We start from the raw sequence: 16,780 nt of genomic DNA, 5'->3' as shown, positions 1-16,780 counted from the left end.
TCTAAATAGAAATTATTATTACCGGGTTAATCAAAGCTTATGTAACTCTTAACTTAAACTTAAAAGGCATTTCTCATAGTTATTATCATTATTAGCGCAGGTATTTAATAAACTTGTCATTCCCGTGTAGCATTCATAACCGGCTAAACATCCAGAAACAGCCAAACAAAGACAAGCATTACTCTTGAACGAAGTCAGCTTAATTGAAATCCTCTTTTAACTTAGCGCCTAATAGTGAGGAAAAAAAATAGAAAAGCCTAAATTGCTTGATTTAAACGTGATTTATAATATTGTCATTTTAAAAATTATCTATGGTTTGAAAATCAGTTGAGCGCTAATACACATATATTAAAGCTGTATACGTAAACTCAGAGACTGATTGTGGAATTACCCAAGTTTTATATGCGTGTTCACTATATAAAGAAGGTCACGTATTAAAAAATTAAAAAACTAACGAAATACTTTGAATGCTATATTGTTTTCAATTTTTTATACATATGTATAGCTACGAGTATATATACATATATATATATGTGGGTAGGTATGTACAGTAAATTTTTTTAATATTTTTTATAACTCAATTTGTAGTTTTCACAAAGACAAAACGCACGCACTTATTATTACATATGTGTATTCGGTTACTCCAACTCCAACTCATGCAGACTTAATATCGAGCTATGCTTTTTTTGTGGTAAGCGGTTTTATAGCTTAAATTGTTCAAATACTTTTATCTTTTGGTTTATTAGTGAAATGAACGTCGTTTTGTTAAGTTCGTCTCAATCGTTTCATTTTGAACGTGATCTCGTGAATTAATTATAAGTAAAAGTTGCAATCACAAGTCGTGTTAAACACGAATACATTTTCATTTTCTTGTCGCTCGATAAAATTCGGTTTTTTGTAAACAAATATTTGCGTTTAGAGTGAAAAACGGTATATTGTGTGTGCAGAAGGACGTGTATAGAGCAGAAAGAGAGAGAGAGAGAGAGAGAGAGAGAGAGAGAGAGTGTGAAGAGAGGAAGACAGAGTAAGAGATTACCTTCCTCTTGTTCTTTTAACTTAATGATAATTAAAACGCGCTGCGAGCAAATATTAAAAAAGAAAAGTGAGTGAAAATGTGAATTAATTTTAAAATATATACGCTCTCATGTGTATGTTGATGTATTAATATTAATAATGAAAAAAAGGAATAAAATGAAATAAATTTAATAAAACATAATAATTATAATGAATGAAGTTTTATAAAAAAAAAAAAATTATGCTTTTCACGAACTGGTTTTACACCAAGATATAGTGTTTCACAAGAAAACCTATGATATATATCTAAGAAGTATTTTATACTTACTGGAGAAATCGGGTATGTCCGTCTGTCTATTGTATTGCACAGCGCTGCTAAAATTGAAGCAAAAACTTGAAATAATGAAATATTGCCAACAGATGCTAAGCTAAGGTTTGGAAATTTTTCATTTGAAAACATATACGACCCACCATCATGGAAACAGTGTATTTGTTGTGTCCTGGTAAGAGCGAATATCGATGTCAAAATTACCTTTAATAATTATCAGACTTAAAGCTTTAAGATTCCCTATCGATCAACTGGCACGCCCTTAATCAATTAAATAATAACAAGATTTTTATAGATTTATATGACATTGTCGGCATGTTTAAGTTGAAAACGTAAATCTTAGCTTTGCGTGCTTGTAAAGAAAGCGGATGAAAGAAAGTAAAGCAGAAATAACAAAAGTAAGCAAGTATTGTTTTAAGTTAATATAAAAAATATTAAACCATCGCATGAGATCGGCTTCATTTTTTCTATCATCGTCTTTGTCAAGGGTCGTTGTAAAATTGATTTCAAATCAAATTGATTTAATATTTCCTATGTAAAACAGCATTTCGGTTATTAATAATCCGTATCTTCGTCGTTAGGTTCAATATTTCTTAACATTGAAGGGCAGAATATAAGCATCTTGTATTCTGTCCTGTTAATTATAACACATAGCGCTCCTGACGAAAGCTTAAGTTTTTTTTTTTTATATCTTTTTTTTTACTCTTCTGAATATGTTTTCTGCAGGGCCAAATCGTTTTTCGTATTTTCGCAGGATATGTATAAAATTGAAGTTGTAGCGATTTTTAAAAATTTTTTGAAGAAATAAGAAAAACAAAGACCAATGAATCAGTCTATAGTCACACATACATTAATGATGTGTTCATGTGTGTTCATGGTCGACAAACTTTGGTGTTTACATATTCATTACTTCAGCGATTACGAAGGAAGAATAATTTTCGCAATTGCATTGTAAGCCTCTCGGACACTTTTCAAATTAACCGAAAACTACATGCCATGCTAGCCATGCGAGTCTGTCTCTCCATGAAGGTCTTCTAAGATGGATCTTTAAGTCATCATAAATTCTTCTAAGCGCCGAAGCTTACATTCGTAATTAAAATGTGGTTATCTCGCCCACAAAACTCCCCATTTTGATCAAAACATTTTTAAACAGTAGTACAAAGCGAGTTTACTGAATCTCGGTATTCAGTAGTCCCTCCATCTGGAAATTCTCTTTATGATGAAACAGAAATCCCAAACTCGATACGAACGCTTATGACTCGGTTTCATAGTTTAGGCTCGCGGACGCTTAGAAGGGCAAGAAGTCAGCAAAGACCCCGTAATTCAGTAAGAGTTTACCTTTGTTGAAAATGTGAATGTATGTATTGATTAAGCAATTTGATTAACGTAATGAATTAATAAATAAACCTATTTAGTCAAGACCACAAGTGCAAAATGATTTCATTCATAAGGCATAGAAGCACCACTTAAAGATAAGGTAGACAAGAGCGGTCCCAAAGCCGAACAAAACTCTCTTAGACAGTCATTTAACAATTTCAAAATTGCTTTTAATTTTTCAAGAAAAGGAAAAAACAAAAAAATGCAAAACCGCAAGCATAAATAATCTAAATATTTTTGAGGGAAACTTCTACACTTTGGTTGAGCTTAACGATATTTCAACTGCTTGACTTCAGTTAAATTTCACTCATAGCAACGTGCAGTGACTTGCCAAAAGTTGTTGGTGGCCGTTCGTGTTTGTTGTTGGTTTTTTTTTCTTTTTTCAGTTTTTAGTTTACCTGAGCATTTATGTAAATATATTTCCAAATGTTTTATTGCGATTCAAGATGTAATGAATAGCATTAAAAAAAAAATAGTGAATGCATTTACAATGAACCTATAAAAAGCAAAAAAAAAAAACGGAAATATTTTCAGTTGTAACAGTTTTTTCTCCCCTTTTTTCACATTTTTTTTTTTTTTTATGCATTATCAATGCCATTGCTACTGTTGCCGTTGGTCGCTAAAGTGAAAGCGACTTGATCATCGCCATCATCATCGCCATCATCATCATCATCATCATCACCATCATCATCCTCATCATCTCTTCAGACTCCGTATGAACTTACCACAAAATAATATGTATACATATATGTGTGTATATATAATATATTTAAGTGAGAAGAAGGAAAACTTGCAAAAAGACGTACATTTATTACCAGATTGCATATACGGACATACATACGTACATACAATTGTCTAACTCTTCTATTTTTCCTCTCCGTAGTTATATTAACATTTTTAAAAATGCATAGTTTGCGAAAAGAAAAAAAAAATAAAATAAAATAAAAAAAGTATATATATATATACATAAGTGTATATAGGAAAAATAATGATATATTTTAAACTTTGGAATCCCATCATATATTGTCAAACTCGCTTAAAACGACTCATGTTTATGTCTACCATTAGCTTAAGATGAAAAGAGAAAAATCTTTAATTAATTATGATTGTATTATAATTAAGTAATCTATGCATGTATAATATTTAATTTCGCGCTCAAAACGAAATTCCAAATATAAAATATTATACCGCATTCGTATGAAAACTTCATAAGTTTATAGTTGGCCAAGACTGACTTTTAATTATTGTACGTCACATTACTTGAAGAATTACTTCATCTCTTTTCGTCGTACAATACCAAAAAGTAGATTTTATTACCGCATAAGAGGTTTACTTTTCACGAAAATTAAAGTGACGAAACGAGTAACTGCTCTGTTTTGGTCAAAGAAGTCACTGTTTATTATCGAGTTTTGTACATAGTTTTGTTAAAAAACAAGCAGAGCTCATACAGCTGTAGCCAGGCTTACTTCTTTTCATGAGAACCTTTATATTCGAAGGAGTGCAAAGAATAGACACAACTGACGACAATAAATGTCAAATGACGTCACGTCATTATATTGAATGAACTTTAATCATCAAATATTAAGAATTAGACAACATAAACGCTTATCTTTTAGCTAAGAAGGATTACAACGACGATAGTTAATAAACTGACCTCATTCCATTCAAATTTTCCGTTATAAAGTGGAGAAGGCTTTTTGAAAAATGAGGGCGATTTTATCTCAAGTCTTTCTGAATGTGACAAACATCCGTGCATACTCAATACACACTACAAAATGCCCAAATATTTCAACGACTCGATCCCATTTAATTCAACTGAGGGAGATGAAAAGATAGAAGCAAAGCAACAACGGGAAAGCCCAACCGAAGAGTCTGCGAATTTTTTAACTAAAATAAATTTTTATTTTTTACATTTGTCTGTAATCCCCTCATAATAATACAAATTAAAAGGGATAAATCTATAATATTAAACAGGTATGAATTGTCCTCTTCTCCATGAATGATTTACATACTTTCTTCTTTAGTCAACTTATCGATGAAAAGCGATCTTACGTTGATACTATACATGACAATGAAAATGGATTGGATCTGTCGGATATATGAAAAGCTAAATATATAGCTAGATAAGCTCGCATATTACCGATGAGTGATCAAAGCTGTCTGCCATCCGAAACAAAATAACAAAAGTATTGATTTATTCAGTATTTCCGTGCGAAAAATATATGCGATCTTTGGAAAAATAATTTTAAACCGTTACGGAAGGGCCCGCCCCTTCAGTTTTTGGGCAATTTGCAAAATATTTCATTGGCTGTAATTGTGCCATTCAACCGAGTGGCGGGAGGAAGGCGGTGGATCGGTGATTTTTAAATTAAATTTTTAAAAGTATTTGCGTAAATTACTTGAAAGAACATTTATATAAAACATTCGATCAATTTCTAGTACGAGCTCCAAGTTAAAATTCTTTATCAAAATTGCTTTTATGGCTACTACACACCTCCACCCATTTTTAAGCTTTACCTGTAGCTATCAACTAAGAAGGTTTGTATGTCAGGCTGATCGCTTCACAAAATCTCTCTCCTCGAGTTATTTATTTATTTTTTAACCGTTCACCGTTGATTTCTGCCCTCATTTCATGGAACCCTTGAGGAGGAGATTAAAAGCAAAAGAACCTTGAAGCACGTGTAATGCACTCCTTAAATGAATATATCACTTCAATGCATTTAAAATCAAGAACAGCAAGAAGAAAGTAGACGTATGCTCAAGTTTGCGAAATCTAAAGGTTAACAAATTTAATATACCTACATCTAGTGAGGGTTATAACAAGAAAGACTGCGTGTTTGCGCAATGACTTCTCTTGACTTGTGAATATTTCTCTTATAGTCGTAGTTTTCATTTACATTGCAATTAATTATAATTTCTTTATAATAAACACAACGCAAGCCCATAAGTTTCAAATAACAGTGAAAGTTATTGAAAATTTATATATCCATGTTTCCATACATATTAATCTACCATACCATATTAACACGCAGTCTTTCTTCTTCTTATTTTTAATGCTCCAAAAAAAAAAAAAAACCGACGAACAAAGCAACACAATCACGCGCATACGTACGTTACATAAAACGATTTAAAGGAACGTGAACAAACTTGTAATTACAAATGGAGAGCATATATAGTTTATTGGACGGTTTGTGTTTAACAACAATTCCTTTTCGCCCGGTATCTGTGTCTTCAACACAATTTAATGCACAGCTTAGTTGAGATAACTGTCACTCTGTACGATTGAAAGTATCGTTTGACCCACTACAGATTAGAGCCGCGTCTGCTTCCCCGGTGAGTTTCTTAATTATATAGTAGCCCATGTTTAGCTTTATAGTATATTAAAAGTAAAGTATTCTGTCATATTTGCGCACGAGCAGACCTTCGAAACATTTTTTGCGTTGAATTCCCCAATGTTCCTTCGCAAGATGGGCATAGGGTAGACTCTATCGAGCAGTCGTTTACAACTCCTTAGTTCGTGAGTATGCTACCGATAAGTACTCCCACCGCATTCCATTTGCATTAATCTCATGCTTAGCCTACGAGCTTAGGGTGTTGTCTCCGAATCTCATTTTTAGTTTCAATCGTTCATCACTCACTCTATTTTGTGTCAGCTGAAAGAAGATTTGAAGTCATGCAAGTTGAACTATTTTTAAACTGAAAGCTGTGTGTGAGTAGAATGAAATTTGCACATCTTCGCTTGTAATAAAGTCTTCTAATGCAGAAATCTTTTTCGTTCTAATAGCGCATTATTCGATGTTCTGCACACATACATCTATAGATCGAAATGCCGTCCCTCCAGCCACTCTAAGATTACTCTTGCTTTGCTATACGTGTTGAGTTTCAGTTTTGCGTAACTAGATGCTACTACTAGTATGAAAATAAACTTAAATTCTGAAAGTCTTGAGAATCAATTTCCATAGACTGACTGCCTAGTCTTCTTTTTCGCGGAAATCTTGACTAAAAATATCTAATTTGATGAGTAGAATAGCGTGACTAAGCCACCCTCCTCCATGTGTAGTAACAATATTTTCCCTTTGTACCCGCGTCACGTTCCGTTTCTTTTTAAGGCGTAGGCTTGTTAAATTACTTGGATGCCTTTGCCAATTTGGTGCATAGTTAAGGATAAAATAGCTCACAATGCCAGCTGATAACATTCGTTTTTGTCTATTTCGTGTTTCACGCACCCAATATATAGCCCGACAGTGTGTAGATATGGTTTTTCCCCTTTTCTAACTTTGGAAGTAAATTTTTATTTGCATAATGTTACGCTTACATAGCTTATTACGTTTTCAACTACTTATCAAAAGTTTATGAGATGACACTAATGTGAAAGAATCTCTGATGGAATGAATCTTTTATAAGCTACGATTTTAAAAAGTATTTATTTCGCTTAGGATGTCTTGCGTTACAACAAATTGAATAAAGATTTTTTCTCATTCTTTTTTCTTTTCGTCTTGGAAACATTATTGCATATGGTGAAACATCTCTTAAATTGTATTGTTGAACAACTTTGTTTGACTGTTTACGACGATTTCATCGTAGTGGGCATGTACATACATATATATGTACAGGCGCTTAATTATTAATGTGATGACACATTCTGAATTGTGTGGTTTCTGAAGGTGAACTTGTTAAATAATCGTAGATAGTAGATATTCGCAAGCATACACAACAACAAGCATTTTTTTGATAAATAAAAAATTATTGAAATTGAAGCAAACTATTGCGTAAATGTAATACAATTAACAAAGTGGATTGATTATAATTTTATCATTAAAGAAAAATAAAAAGGCAAAAGGAAAAAAAGAAATTATTTTTGCTTTTAGTGTTTTATCTCCGGCCTGTGAAATGCGTTTATAAACAACTTTATCGCAGGTTTCTTTGATTTGCGAAATATGTGACTTGTTTTGCTTTTTGACTCAACCGCAACGATACATGTACATATGTACATGTATATGCATACACACATATAAATATATTTTTAAAAACGCACAAAACTTGTATAAAAGCAGAGGAAACAGACGATAAGGAAAGTTGAGTTAAATACTTATTAGTACAAAATTTTAATGCAATTTATCAGTCAACTTGCAACGAAACAAAATTATGCTACGTTACGATAAACGATGGTTATTGGTGTTCACTGCGAGTTCTCTCTTATATATCGTCACATATTTAATGATCGCAGTCGAAGCTGGACGTACGCATGGTAAGTAAATGCCGTATTTATTTAGTCACTCAAATAACATGATACAACTACATACACAAACACATAAAACACACACAACACACACATACATCAAACTTTATATACAAACGTACACATGTGAATTTATGCCAATGTGTTACGTGTCATTGACTTTCGTACCTTACCTTACGAGAGTAAGTGTGAGTGTGCCGTCTTAAAAAACATAAAAGATTTTGCATACAATCATACAAACATAAATACGATGATGATATGCTCGGTCATGAGTGAGAGGTGTGCGCATTTGCTTTTTCCTTCTATTTGTTTTAAATCTGGGCCATTTTTCACACTACAACATCTGTTCGCATTTGCTTTATGCTAACATATGCTTGAATAACAGTGAAAAATTAAAGCATGTTAGAAAGAATTAAACATAACTACCATCTGGTATCTAATGTTTTTCATTAGCCATTATCTACAATTATTTGGGGTTTTTATATGTGCTTTTTCCTCCTTTTCATTTTAACATTTCTTCTCTTTTCATTTTCACATCGATTTCAAAATTTTGGGGCACGTATTGTTATGACGTCATTGCACTTACAAAACTCAAAAATGCTAGCTTGGCAAAAGCGAAATTTCGACATTGTTTTTGGGGAGGAAATGAACGGAGAAGAGTAAACGGAAAACCAAATTAATCCTTTCCTCTATAAGTTGCCCATAGAACCTCTTATGATGCATAAAGGAATTTAGTAAGACATTGAAAGATGAAGCGTATGCATATACCCTTAGTTGAATTCTATAGATTGTCCTTTGTTTTGTGTAAATTGAAAATTATTTAGAAGACCTTTAGAAGTAAAAGACCAACACCAAGTGTTTGGGATCAACTGATATAAGTAAGATTATACATTAATATGAACAAATCAATCCGCACGTCGACATGTCAGCACATTCGTAAGAATTTTGAAAATGCCACAAAATGATAAAGAAAAGCAATCCTAGCAAATAAATTGAGTTCGGTTGAAAGTGGATCAAATCTCACATGTGCTTCTAAGCAAATCGTTGATAAAATGGGTATTAAGGTTCTCAATTCAAGAGAAGCGAGTGATAATTTCTTTTATAATATTTGCCAGCCATGCTCCCGGCCATTTAGTTTTCTCTACACATGTCCAGAGCGGTTGCCAGTGCTCTAAAGAGTTGCCTTCAAACGTGTTCAAAGGCATGAAAAATACATGATTTGATGAACAAAGTAATTTTGGAGAGATGTTTGAAGAGATGTATGAATTCTGTGTCAGTAGTGTCATGTTATGCTTATAATAATAGTGGATGTGATTACTTATTTATGTGCTCATGTGTGTTTGTGCTTGGGTGCCTAGCGAAATATTCATTGCATTTTTTCTAGCCGACGTAGCAAAAGGAAAGACAAAATAATTTTCATTGATGTAGAAGCACAAATGAAAACGAAAGACTTAAACAACAAACTGGTTTTGAGAACATCATCATCATTATCACCTCGGATGCGGTGAACTGGTTCTTCTTTTCACATCGCATACACTTACGTACTCATTGTTAGTGCAATTTTGCTTTCTATTTCTCTAGCATACCGCGATCTTTAACGTAACAAACATATTCATCGGGCTTACAAGCATATTACTAACATGTATGCATAATAACAACAAGAACAACAACAACAACACCTGTACATGTATTCATTGTCTAGCGTGTAGAGTTCGATTAAAAATGCGTTGACCAACCACGTTGGTTGGACTACATAAATACACAGTCGAAGTTATTACATCATACACACGAGACCGTCATTTTTATAGCAGATAACGGTGTCATGCGTAGAGTTTTTTCTATTCACTGATGTATTGTATTTATGAATGCTGATTTTTGTTTTCTTTCAATTGCTTTCCCCTGTGCGTTTAGTCGATTTAACCGCTTGTCAACATTTGAGACGTGCTGAGGCTCGACGTTCAAAAGCTTTAGGCGTGAGTTTGCGTACACCACGTTGCAGTCGTAGCGGCCAGTTCGAGGAGATTCAGTGTCAAAATGATAAACTAGGTCAGAGCTGCTGGTGTGTGGATGACTACGGCATAGAGATACCTGGTACTCGTAATGCTTCCCGTTCTTTCGTGCAATGCAAAGAACCGGCACATTGCCCAGCTTCAGCCTGTCGTATGTTTTGCCCATCAGGTTTTGCCCGGGACCCTAAAACGGGGTGTACGCAATGCCGTTGTCGCGACGCTTGTGAAGGTATCCAATGTCCACGTGGTCGATCCTGCCAATTGACCGAAGTAAACTGCAAGGGCGAACCATGTCCCCCTATACCGACATGTAAAAAGGCTCGTTCGATAGCAAATTATTGCCCAGCTGGTTTGCCTTTAGCTATTGGTGATGAGACACAAATGAAACCATTTCTTTGTGGTTTGGATAGTGGCAAGCCTCAGTGTCCGCCTTTACATCAGTGCCTAGTTGAGGACAATAATGATTACGGAGTTTGTTGCCCGAACGCCTTAAAATTCAATAAACCGGGCTTATGTCCAGCCTCAGATGCGCAAAACTACTCAAATAGTGCAGGTTATATATGCGGCACACCTTGCAGCCACGATCTAGAATGTCCTAATATGGAGAAATGCTGCTTCACCAAGGGCTGTCAATTCAATTGTCAACACCCTCATAATGTCACCACTTGCCAGCAGGCGAGGGCTCTGTCGGATCTATTAGCTATAAATGAAAGGGAGGGCCGTGGCTATGTTCCGGAATGTAATGACACTGGAATGTTCTCCCCACGCCAATGCTCACGTAATGGCCTGGTTTGTTGGTGCGTTGATTCTCATTCAGGCCATAAAATTAGTGGAACTATGGGTGCAGCGAAAACTGTCACCTGCGAGGGTTGGGAGAATATGATTAGTCGTTCCGAACTTGGTCGCAGCTTTGATCGTCAGAAATGTGATACAAATATATGCGCCGCCATTTGTGAATATGGCTTCAAGGTGATGAGCGTGTTGTTTGCTTTTATAATATTCGCCATTTCACCAATATTCGATTTTTGTTTTTTCTTCTACAGAATGATCATTACAACTGTCCGACGTGTGAATGCTCGGAGCCATGTGATGGTTTCAAATGCGCATCAGGCTATCATTGTGAGGTAGCTGTCGATCGTTTATGCGAATCGGGATCCAGTCTATGTGCATCCTGGCCGATGTGTAAACCTGATCTGTTGTACACCAACCCTTGCGAAGTGGGAACTCCTCTCACCGATAGCGAAAACAACGAAATTTTGTATTGCACAGACCGTAAGTATAACTGAACTGGATTTAACAAAATACGTCCATTTAAAATTCGTTTTCTTAGAAGCCGAAACTCAGTTGATCGGCCGGCAAGTCAAGTCGTTTTATGATCCTGAATCCGTTGAAGAAACTTCCCGAGATTTTAGCACGAAGCATGTAATCTGTCCTGCAGACTATGAATGCGTAAAATTGTACAAATCCATTGAAAGCGTTTGTTGTCCTAATACAACAAAAGAAGATATTCAGGCAGCGGAAACTCAAACTGAGAGCCATCAACAGACAAGTAGGTTTAACTTGACATTTTCTTGAATGTATGTACATATATATAATAAGGGTTTTCGATTAGTGTGTGAATATCTGCGTGACTTCTCAGAGCGTATGGAGGGCACTGAAGAAGGTATGAAATTGGCCATTTCAAAACCTCATTGCTCACCAGATGGGCACTATAGTGAGCGTCAGTGCAGTTTTCGAAAGATAAAAGTTACACGAGCTGAGCAGCGTAAAATTCTGGAAGAGAACACTATACGACGCATGAGAATGCTTTTAGCCAATAATAGCGACGCTAGCCGTATACGTCGTAAACGGGAAACGGAAAGGCTGAAACTATACAGAGTGGATGACAGGTTGCTTAAAGTCGAAGTTGCTGCTCCAATAATGGGGCGCAACGCCAAAGTAATTGATATGCACCCTAATCGACAGCAAGATGTGGGGCTACTTTTTGAAACTAATTTTAAAAAAGTAATCCCTGGATCTAAACGTATCTTGAGTGATCAAGAAATCATTGAATTAGAAGTGGAAGAATGCTGGTGCGTGGATAGCTTTGGTACGGAAATACCTCGCACGAGAGGCTTTAACATAACCGATGAGGTCTGCTTAGAACTTCGTGACAGTATTGAATGTTTGGACGTCACTTGCCGCATGGGTTGCGAATATGGTTTCATTTTAGATTCCAAGACCCGCTGTCCAGCTTGTCAATGTCGCGATCCTTGTTCCGATGTAGTTTGCAGTGAGATGGAGGAATGCCGCGTGGTGGAAGTCTCATGCGATGACGAATATTGCCCTCCGGTTCCGGCGTGTCTTCCACGTAAACCAGGTCAGTGCCCTTATCTCGTGCCACCTGCTCCCGACAATTTGGACGCCAATGCTTGCGCTTACGAATGTCGCACCGATTCCCACTGTGAGGGTGCTAAACGCTGCTGCTCAAACGGTTGTGGAACACAATGCGTACTGCCGCAAATGAAAACAGCTTGTCAACATTTGCAAAGCATACAAATGCATCAGTCCTCCGAATTGGGTATACCCGTTATGAAAATGCATGTCGCTCAGTGCGACGCCAAGACAGGCGAATGGAACCGCGTGCAGTGCTCACCTAACGGGTTCTGTTGGTGTGTAGATCGCAGCGGTCAAGAGTTAAGCGGGACGCGAATAAAGGATTCTTCACCTGTTTGTCAAGAGAATTCGGCTTATAAATGTAAGAAAGCAGCATGTAAAAATAAATGTGAGACAGGCTTTAAGGTAAACCCAAATGGTTGCCACACTTGTGACTGTCGTAACTTTTGCGATGAAATAAATTGTGCAGCGAGTGAAGAATGCCAACTGATATCCGTAGAATGCGTCGATACACCCTGTCCAAAAATGCCGATCTGTGTTCCAAGGCGGGAGTCTGTGTGTCCGGAAGGTAGCCCTTTAAAACTAAGCGATTCAGAGGTAAGCTGCGGCCCCCACAATGAGAATGAGACGTGCCCTACTACGCACACTTGTCAATTAAATCCGGTCACTAATCGCGGGGTTTGCTGTACAAAACAAAGTAAGTTTTCTTTATTTACATTTAATTCATGATTGATTTCTTGAATGATTTTTCGCAGGAGACGTTTGCTTTGAATCTTTAAATAATGCCTGCCTAGCGAAAGAAACTTCGATATATAATGTCACGCGATATCGCTTCAGCCCAAAAGTGAATCGTTGTGTTGCTGTGATAATCGATTTAGATGACAGTGCTTGTCACACGAAGAACTTATTCGAAAATGAAATATCCTGCAGTTCCGTATGTCCGATTCTTACACAATGTGAACGACTCAAATTGAAGAATAATTTGGCTGCGCAGCGCACTGGTCACTCGTCGGTTTGGTTTAAGCCACGCTGTGATCCCGTTACTGGCCATTGGAGTCCAGTGCAGTGCATAGGTAAACAACCCGACTTCATCGCTTCAAATAGCTCTTTCAGTACACCTTCGCTTGATGCAGTGTGCTGGTGTGCCGACAAAAAAGGTGCGCCCCTAAAGGGAACTTTAACGCGCGATCAAGAGCCCATGTGTAACAGTCGTCAAGGCAGAAGTCAACAATCAACGCAGAATTCCAGCGATCTGTTAATGGAGGAGCTGATATATCAGATAACTACTTTAATTGAATTTGATAATTATTTGGAAGAGGATGTGAGCAATGTAGTTACTAGTCCTCCAACAGCTGCTGAAGCCTCCGTAACAGAGCGAGTACGTGAATTGGCAAATTCTTTGTGGGATTCACAACTTTATATCGATTCTGCAAAGACCGCGTCACCGCTTCAGGTGACAACAACGCGTTGTCGTTCTCTTGCCAATACAGCACCCTTTCCAGTTTCTTGTGATGAAAATGGCGCATTTTTACCGACACAATGCAATCAACAATATTGCTGGTGCGTCGATACGGCAGGCAATCAACTGGAAACTTCCGTTATATTTGAAAAAGGTACTCAAACATGTGAAGAGACGCCGATTTCCATCGTAATGGTTGAATTATATTTGCAAAACGTAACCGACAAACCAGTCGAAAATATTTACAATACTATTCGTAACGAATTAGAGCAAATGTTGGGCAATAGTTTAATTAATTTAAGAGTTCAAGAGAATTACGAAGGTGCCGGCACCGTCGTAGTAAAATTTGAATTACAAAATGACAATAAAATTGATTTGGCATTCGCCCTTGAATCGTTAGTACTAGATGGTAATTTTAAATTAGGCTCTGGTCATTACCTCTCCGATATTACACGTTCTCAATTTGTACACAGGCGGCTAGAGCCAGCAACATTCGCCCGAGTAGTATCGCATGAAGGCACCATTCAATTGGCGCTTTTTATAACGGCGAGTAGTACCGCGTTCCTTATTTGTGTGTTCGTTGTATACGTTATGCTTAAGCGCGGTAAAGAGAAAAAAGCGGCGCAATTAGCTTACGCATCGCCCTATCAGACGCGAAGGTCTAGCTTATCTTTGGATTCGGAATTTCCCGCACCAATTTTCGTACTAACCCCTGAACATGATTTGGAAAGTATTCGACCACCATTAGATATTAAAGCTCAGAATGTTGAATATTAATTAATTAATGGTGCTGCATTATTTTGCTTGGACATTCTTCGCTTTAATGCCGTCTAAAAGCCTTTGTATATACATACAGACATTTCCACATATTTATACATATATATATATATTTATTTACAAAAAAGAATGGATCATTAACACATCAATAGTCTGATGCAATTTAAAGTTTATAAGATTAATTAATTTTAATTTTTAATTTAAATGTAAACGAACAAAAATTAATATAAAAATAAAAATTTTTTTATCAAACTCTTTACTACGTTTCATTTTAAAGCGACACTTTCCGTGCCCACTTGACTTCTACTCTAAGGACTTTCGAAATTTGGAAATTTTTTTTTCAAACAACTAAAGTCTAGTTTCTAGCGGAACTTGCACTCGACTAACGGGACAGATAACAATTGTTAATGGCTTCCTTTTGTATATGCCACTTTACTTACCTTATTCCTTAGCGATAAACGTAACTTGCAATTTTTTTCCAACATTCCCAAAACTGAATTTATTTGAAAGGCGGACGCTAGAGTTCTATTCTTATGCAGAAAAGCTACACATCTTAAACCAACGCAGTCTGAAAAATTTACCGGTGTGTTGTGGATTCTTTAGCGTTCGATTGCACTTTGGGCGGCGGTTTAAAATTATTTTTTCCTACTTTCATTAATTCATGAATTCACGCTGAAGCATTAACACGGCGCAGCGAAATAACGGTCAATGCTAAAGCAGCTTAAATATAAGTGGTGAGCTGATCTGATATGGTATATTGGCAATGCATAAGTCAAGAAAGGGCAGGTCTGCTTTTAAGAATTATTATTATTATTATTATTATTAATTTCGCCAGAGAAATAAATTCTAAGACTAAACTCTTAAAAGCATCTAAGCATCTAAGGCTATCGGCTTTTAAGAAATCGTCAATAAAGATTTGAAATTTATATTGCATGGGAGTGGGTTGTATACGCTTTTGAAGTTCAGCAGCCAAGCGAGTATCAATTTCGCAGGCAACGCTCCAGCATTCGAATTATCATATTACCTGTACCAGGTATCAATTTCCATTATCACATCAGTGGAGCGAACGGCAGCCTTTTCCACCATACCTTTTATAACCAAAATGTTCTTTAATATATCCTGACCAAATTCCTTAATAAAGAGAATCCCTAGTGCAACAAGAAACCATGAACACGCAATGAACGATTCAATTATTCCACTACAACAACTACCTTGTTTTTGAACTTCACAATGCAAGCGATTTCGCTTTTCACTTTACTTACTAATAAAAATGAGAAAAATGAAAAAAAAAAAATTTGGTGGACGTATAACGCGCAAAAATTAACAAGACATTGATTTAAATAAAATTTAATTACGAAACGTAAAGAACTAATAAAACAAACAAAGGGAAAGTATATACCCAAACTAACCCCCATCTTCATCAAGGCCCAAAAAAAGAATTTCGAAATCACGTTGGACTTTTTTTGCACATCATAGCGAAACATCATCACTCACGAATATTCCCCATAATAATAATTAATTAATATTAACGCGCCAACAAAACTATAAAATCTATTGAGTCTAAGATCGAGGCACAGGTATAAATGCAATTATAAATTATAGATAATAAATCATAAATTAGAGAAGGCGCCTGAATGGCTCCTTTAAATCCCTTCAGAGAATAGACTTGATGATGATAAATGGTCCGGCAGGGTTGAATTCATCGTATGTTAAGCGATAGCTCCTAAGCTTACAAATTCGAGCTCTAGTTTACATTATACTGAAGTCATAGGCGGTAAGTACTTTAGAATTTGCGGTCAATTCCAAAGTAGATGCTCCCCATGTATTCGAAGGCAATTTCCTGTCGTCGCCTCACGAAACCTTTGTTCTTATTTTCGTTTTTTATCGACTTTTCGCTTTATACACAAACACATGAAACTTAATATGGATAATACATGTATCACCTATGTATTGTCAACGGTTTTTTCAAAATTCTTTGATATCCTTTATAGTTAAGGTACAGGCGAGGTAGAATTGTGCTTTGATCGGCTTGGGTCATTTTGAAATTCTTTTGCAAATTTTGACCGTTTACCACAGATGCCCCACAATTGGGCAGATGGACACATGAATAAACGGGAAAACGGGAACAATTTGTCGTTAATTTGATTCTTGCTCCTGTTAAGAAAAGCTTCTTATCTCATCTCCTTAAGCGACGAGCAATA

General features: G+C 36.1%; 1 protein-coding gene and 1 pseudogene across 6 annotated transcripts; one reads left to right on the top strand and one right to left on the bottom strand.

The window, feature by feature from the left end:
• The first annotated feature begins 781 nt into the window (after positions 1–781).
• On the top strand, positions 782–14,706 carry LOC119640100. 6 transcript variants are annotated; one of them, XM_038037922.1, is made up of 7 exons: positions 782–1,102; positions 7,637–7,967; positions 9,870–10,936; positions 11,011–11,239; positions 11,298–11,516; positions 11,580–13,040; positions 13,099–14,706. In XM_038037922.1, the coding sequence occupies exons 2-7, from the start codon at positions 7,865–7,867 to the stop codon at positions 14,577–14,579; spliced, it is 4,560 nt and encodes a 1,519-aa protein (XP_037893850.1). In that variant the 5' UTR covers positions 782–1,102; positions 7,637–7,864; the 3' UTR covers positions 14,580–14,706. The 6 variants fall into 6 exon arrangements, with proteins under 6 accessions (XP_037893850.1, XP_037893847.1, XP_037893848.1 ...); XM_038037919.1 differs by having other exon boundaries at positions 7,588–7,967; XM_038037920.1 differs by lacking the exon at positions 782–1,102 and adding an exon at positions 1,114–1,354 and having other exon boundaries at positions 7,588–7,967.
• A 228-nt stretch (positions 14,707–14,934) lies between these two features.
• Positions 14,935–15,994, bottom strand: LOC119640172 (annotated as a pseudogene).
• Between the last annotated feature and the right edge of the window lie 786 nt (positions 15,995–16,780).

Source organism: Glossina fuscipes, unplaced genomic scaffold (assembly GCF_014805625.2).
Source record: "Glossina fuscipes isolate IAEA_lab_2018 unplaced genomic scaffold, Yale_Gfus_2 115, whole genome shotgun sequence".
Lineage (NCBI taxonomy): Eukaryota > Metazoa > Arthropoda > Insecta > Diptera > Glossinidae > Glossina > Glossina fuscipes.
Note: the sequence above shows the minus strand (reverse complement) of the source record. Positions and strands in the feature narration are given on the sequence as shown.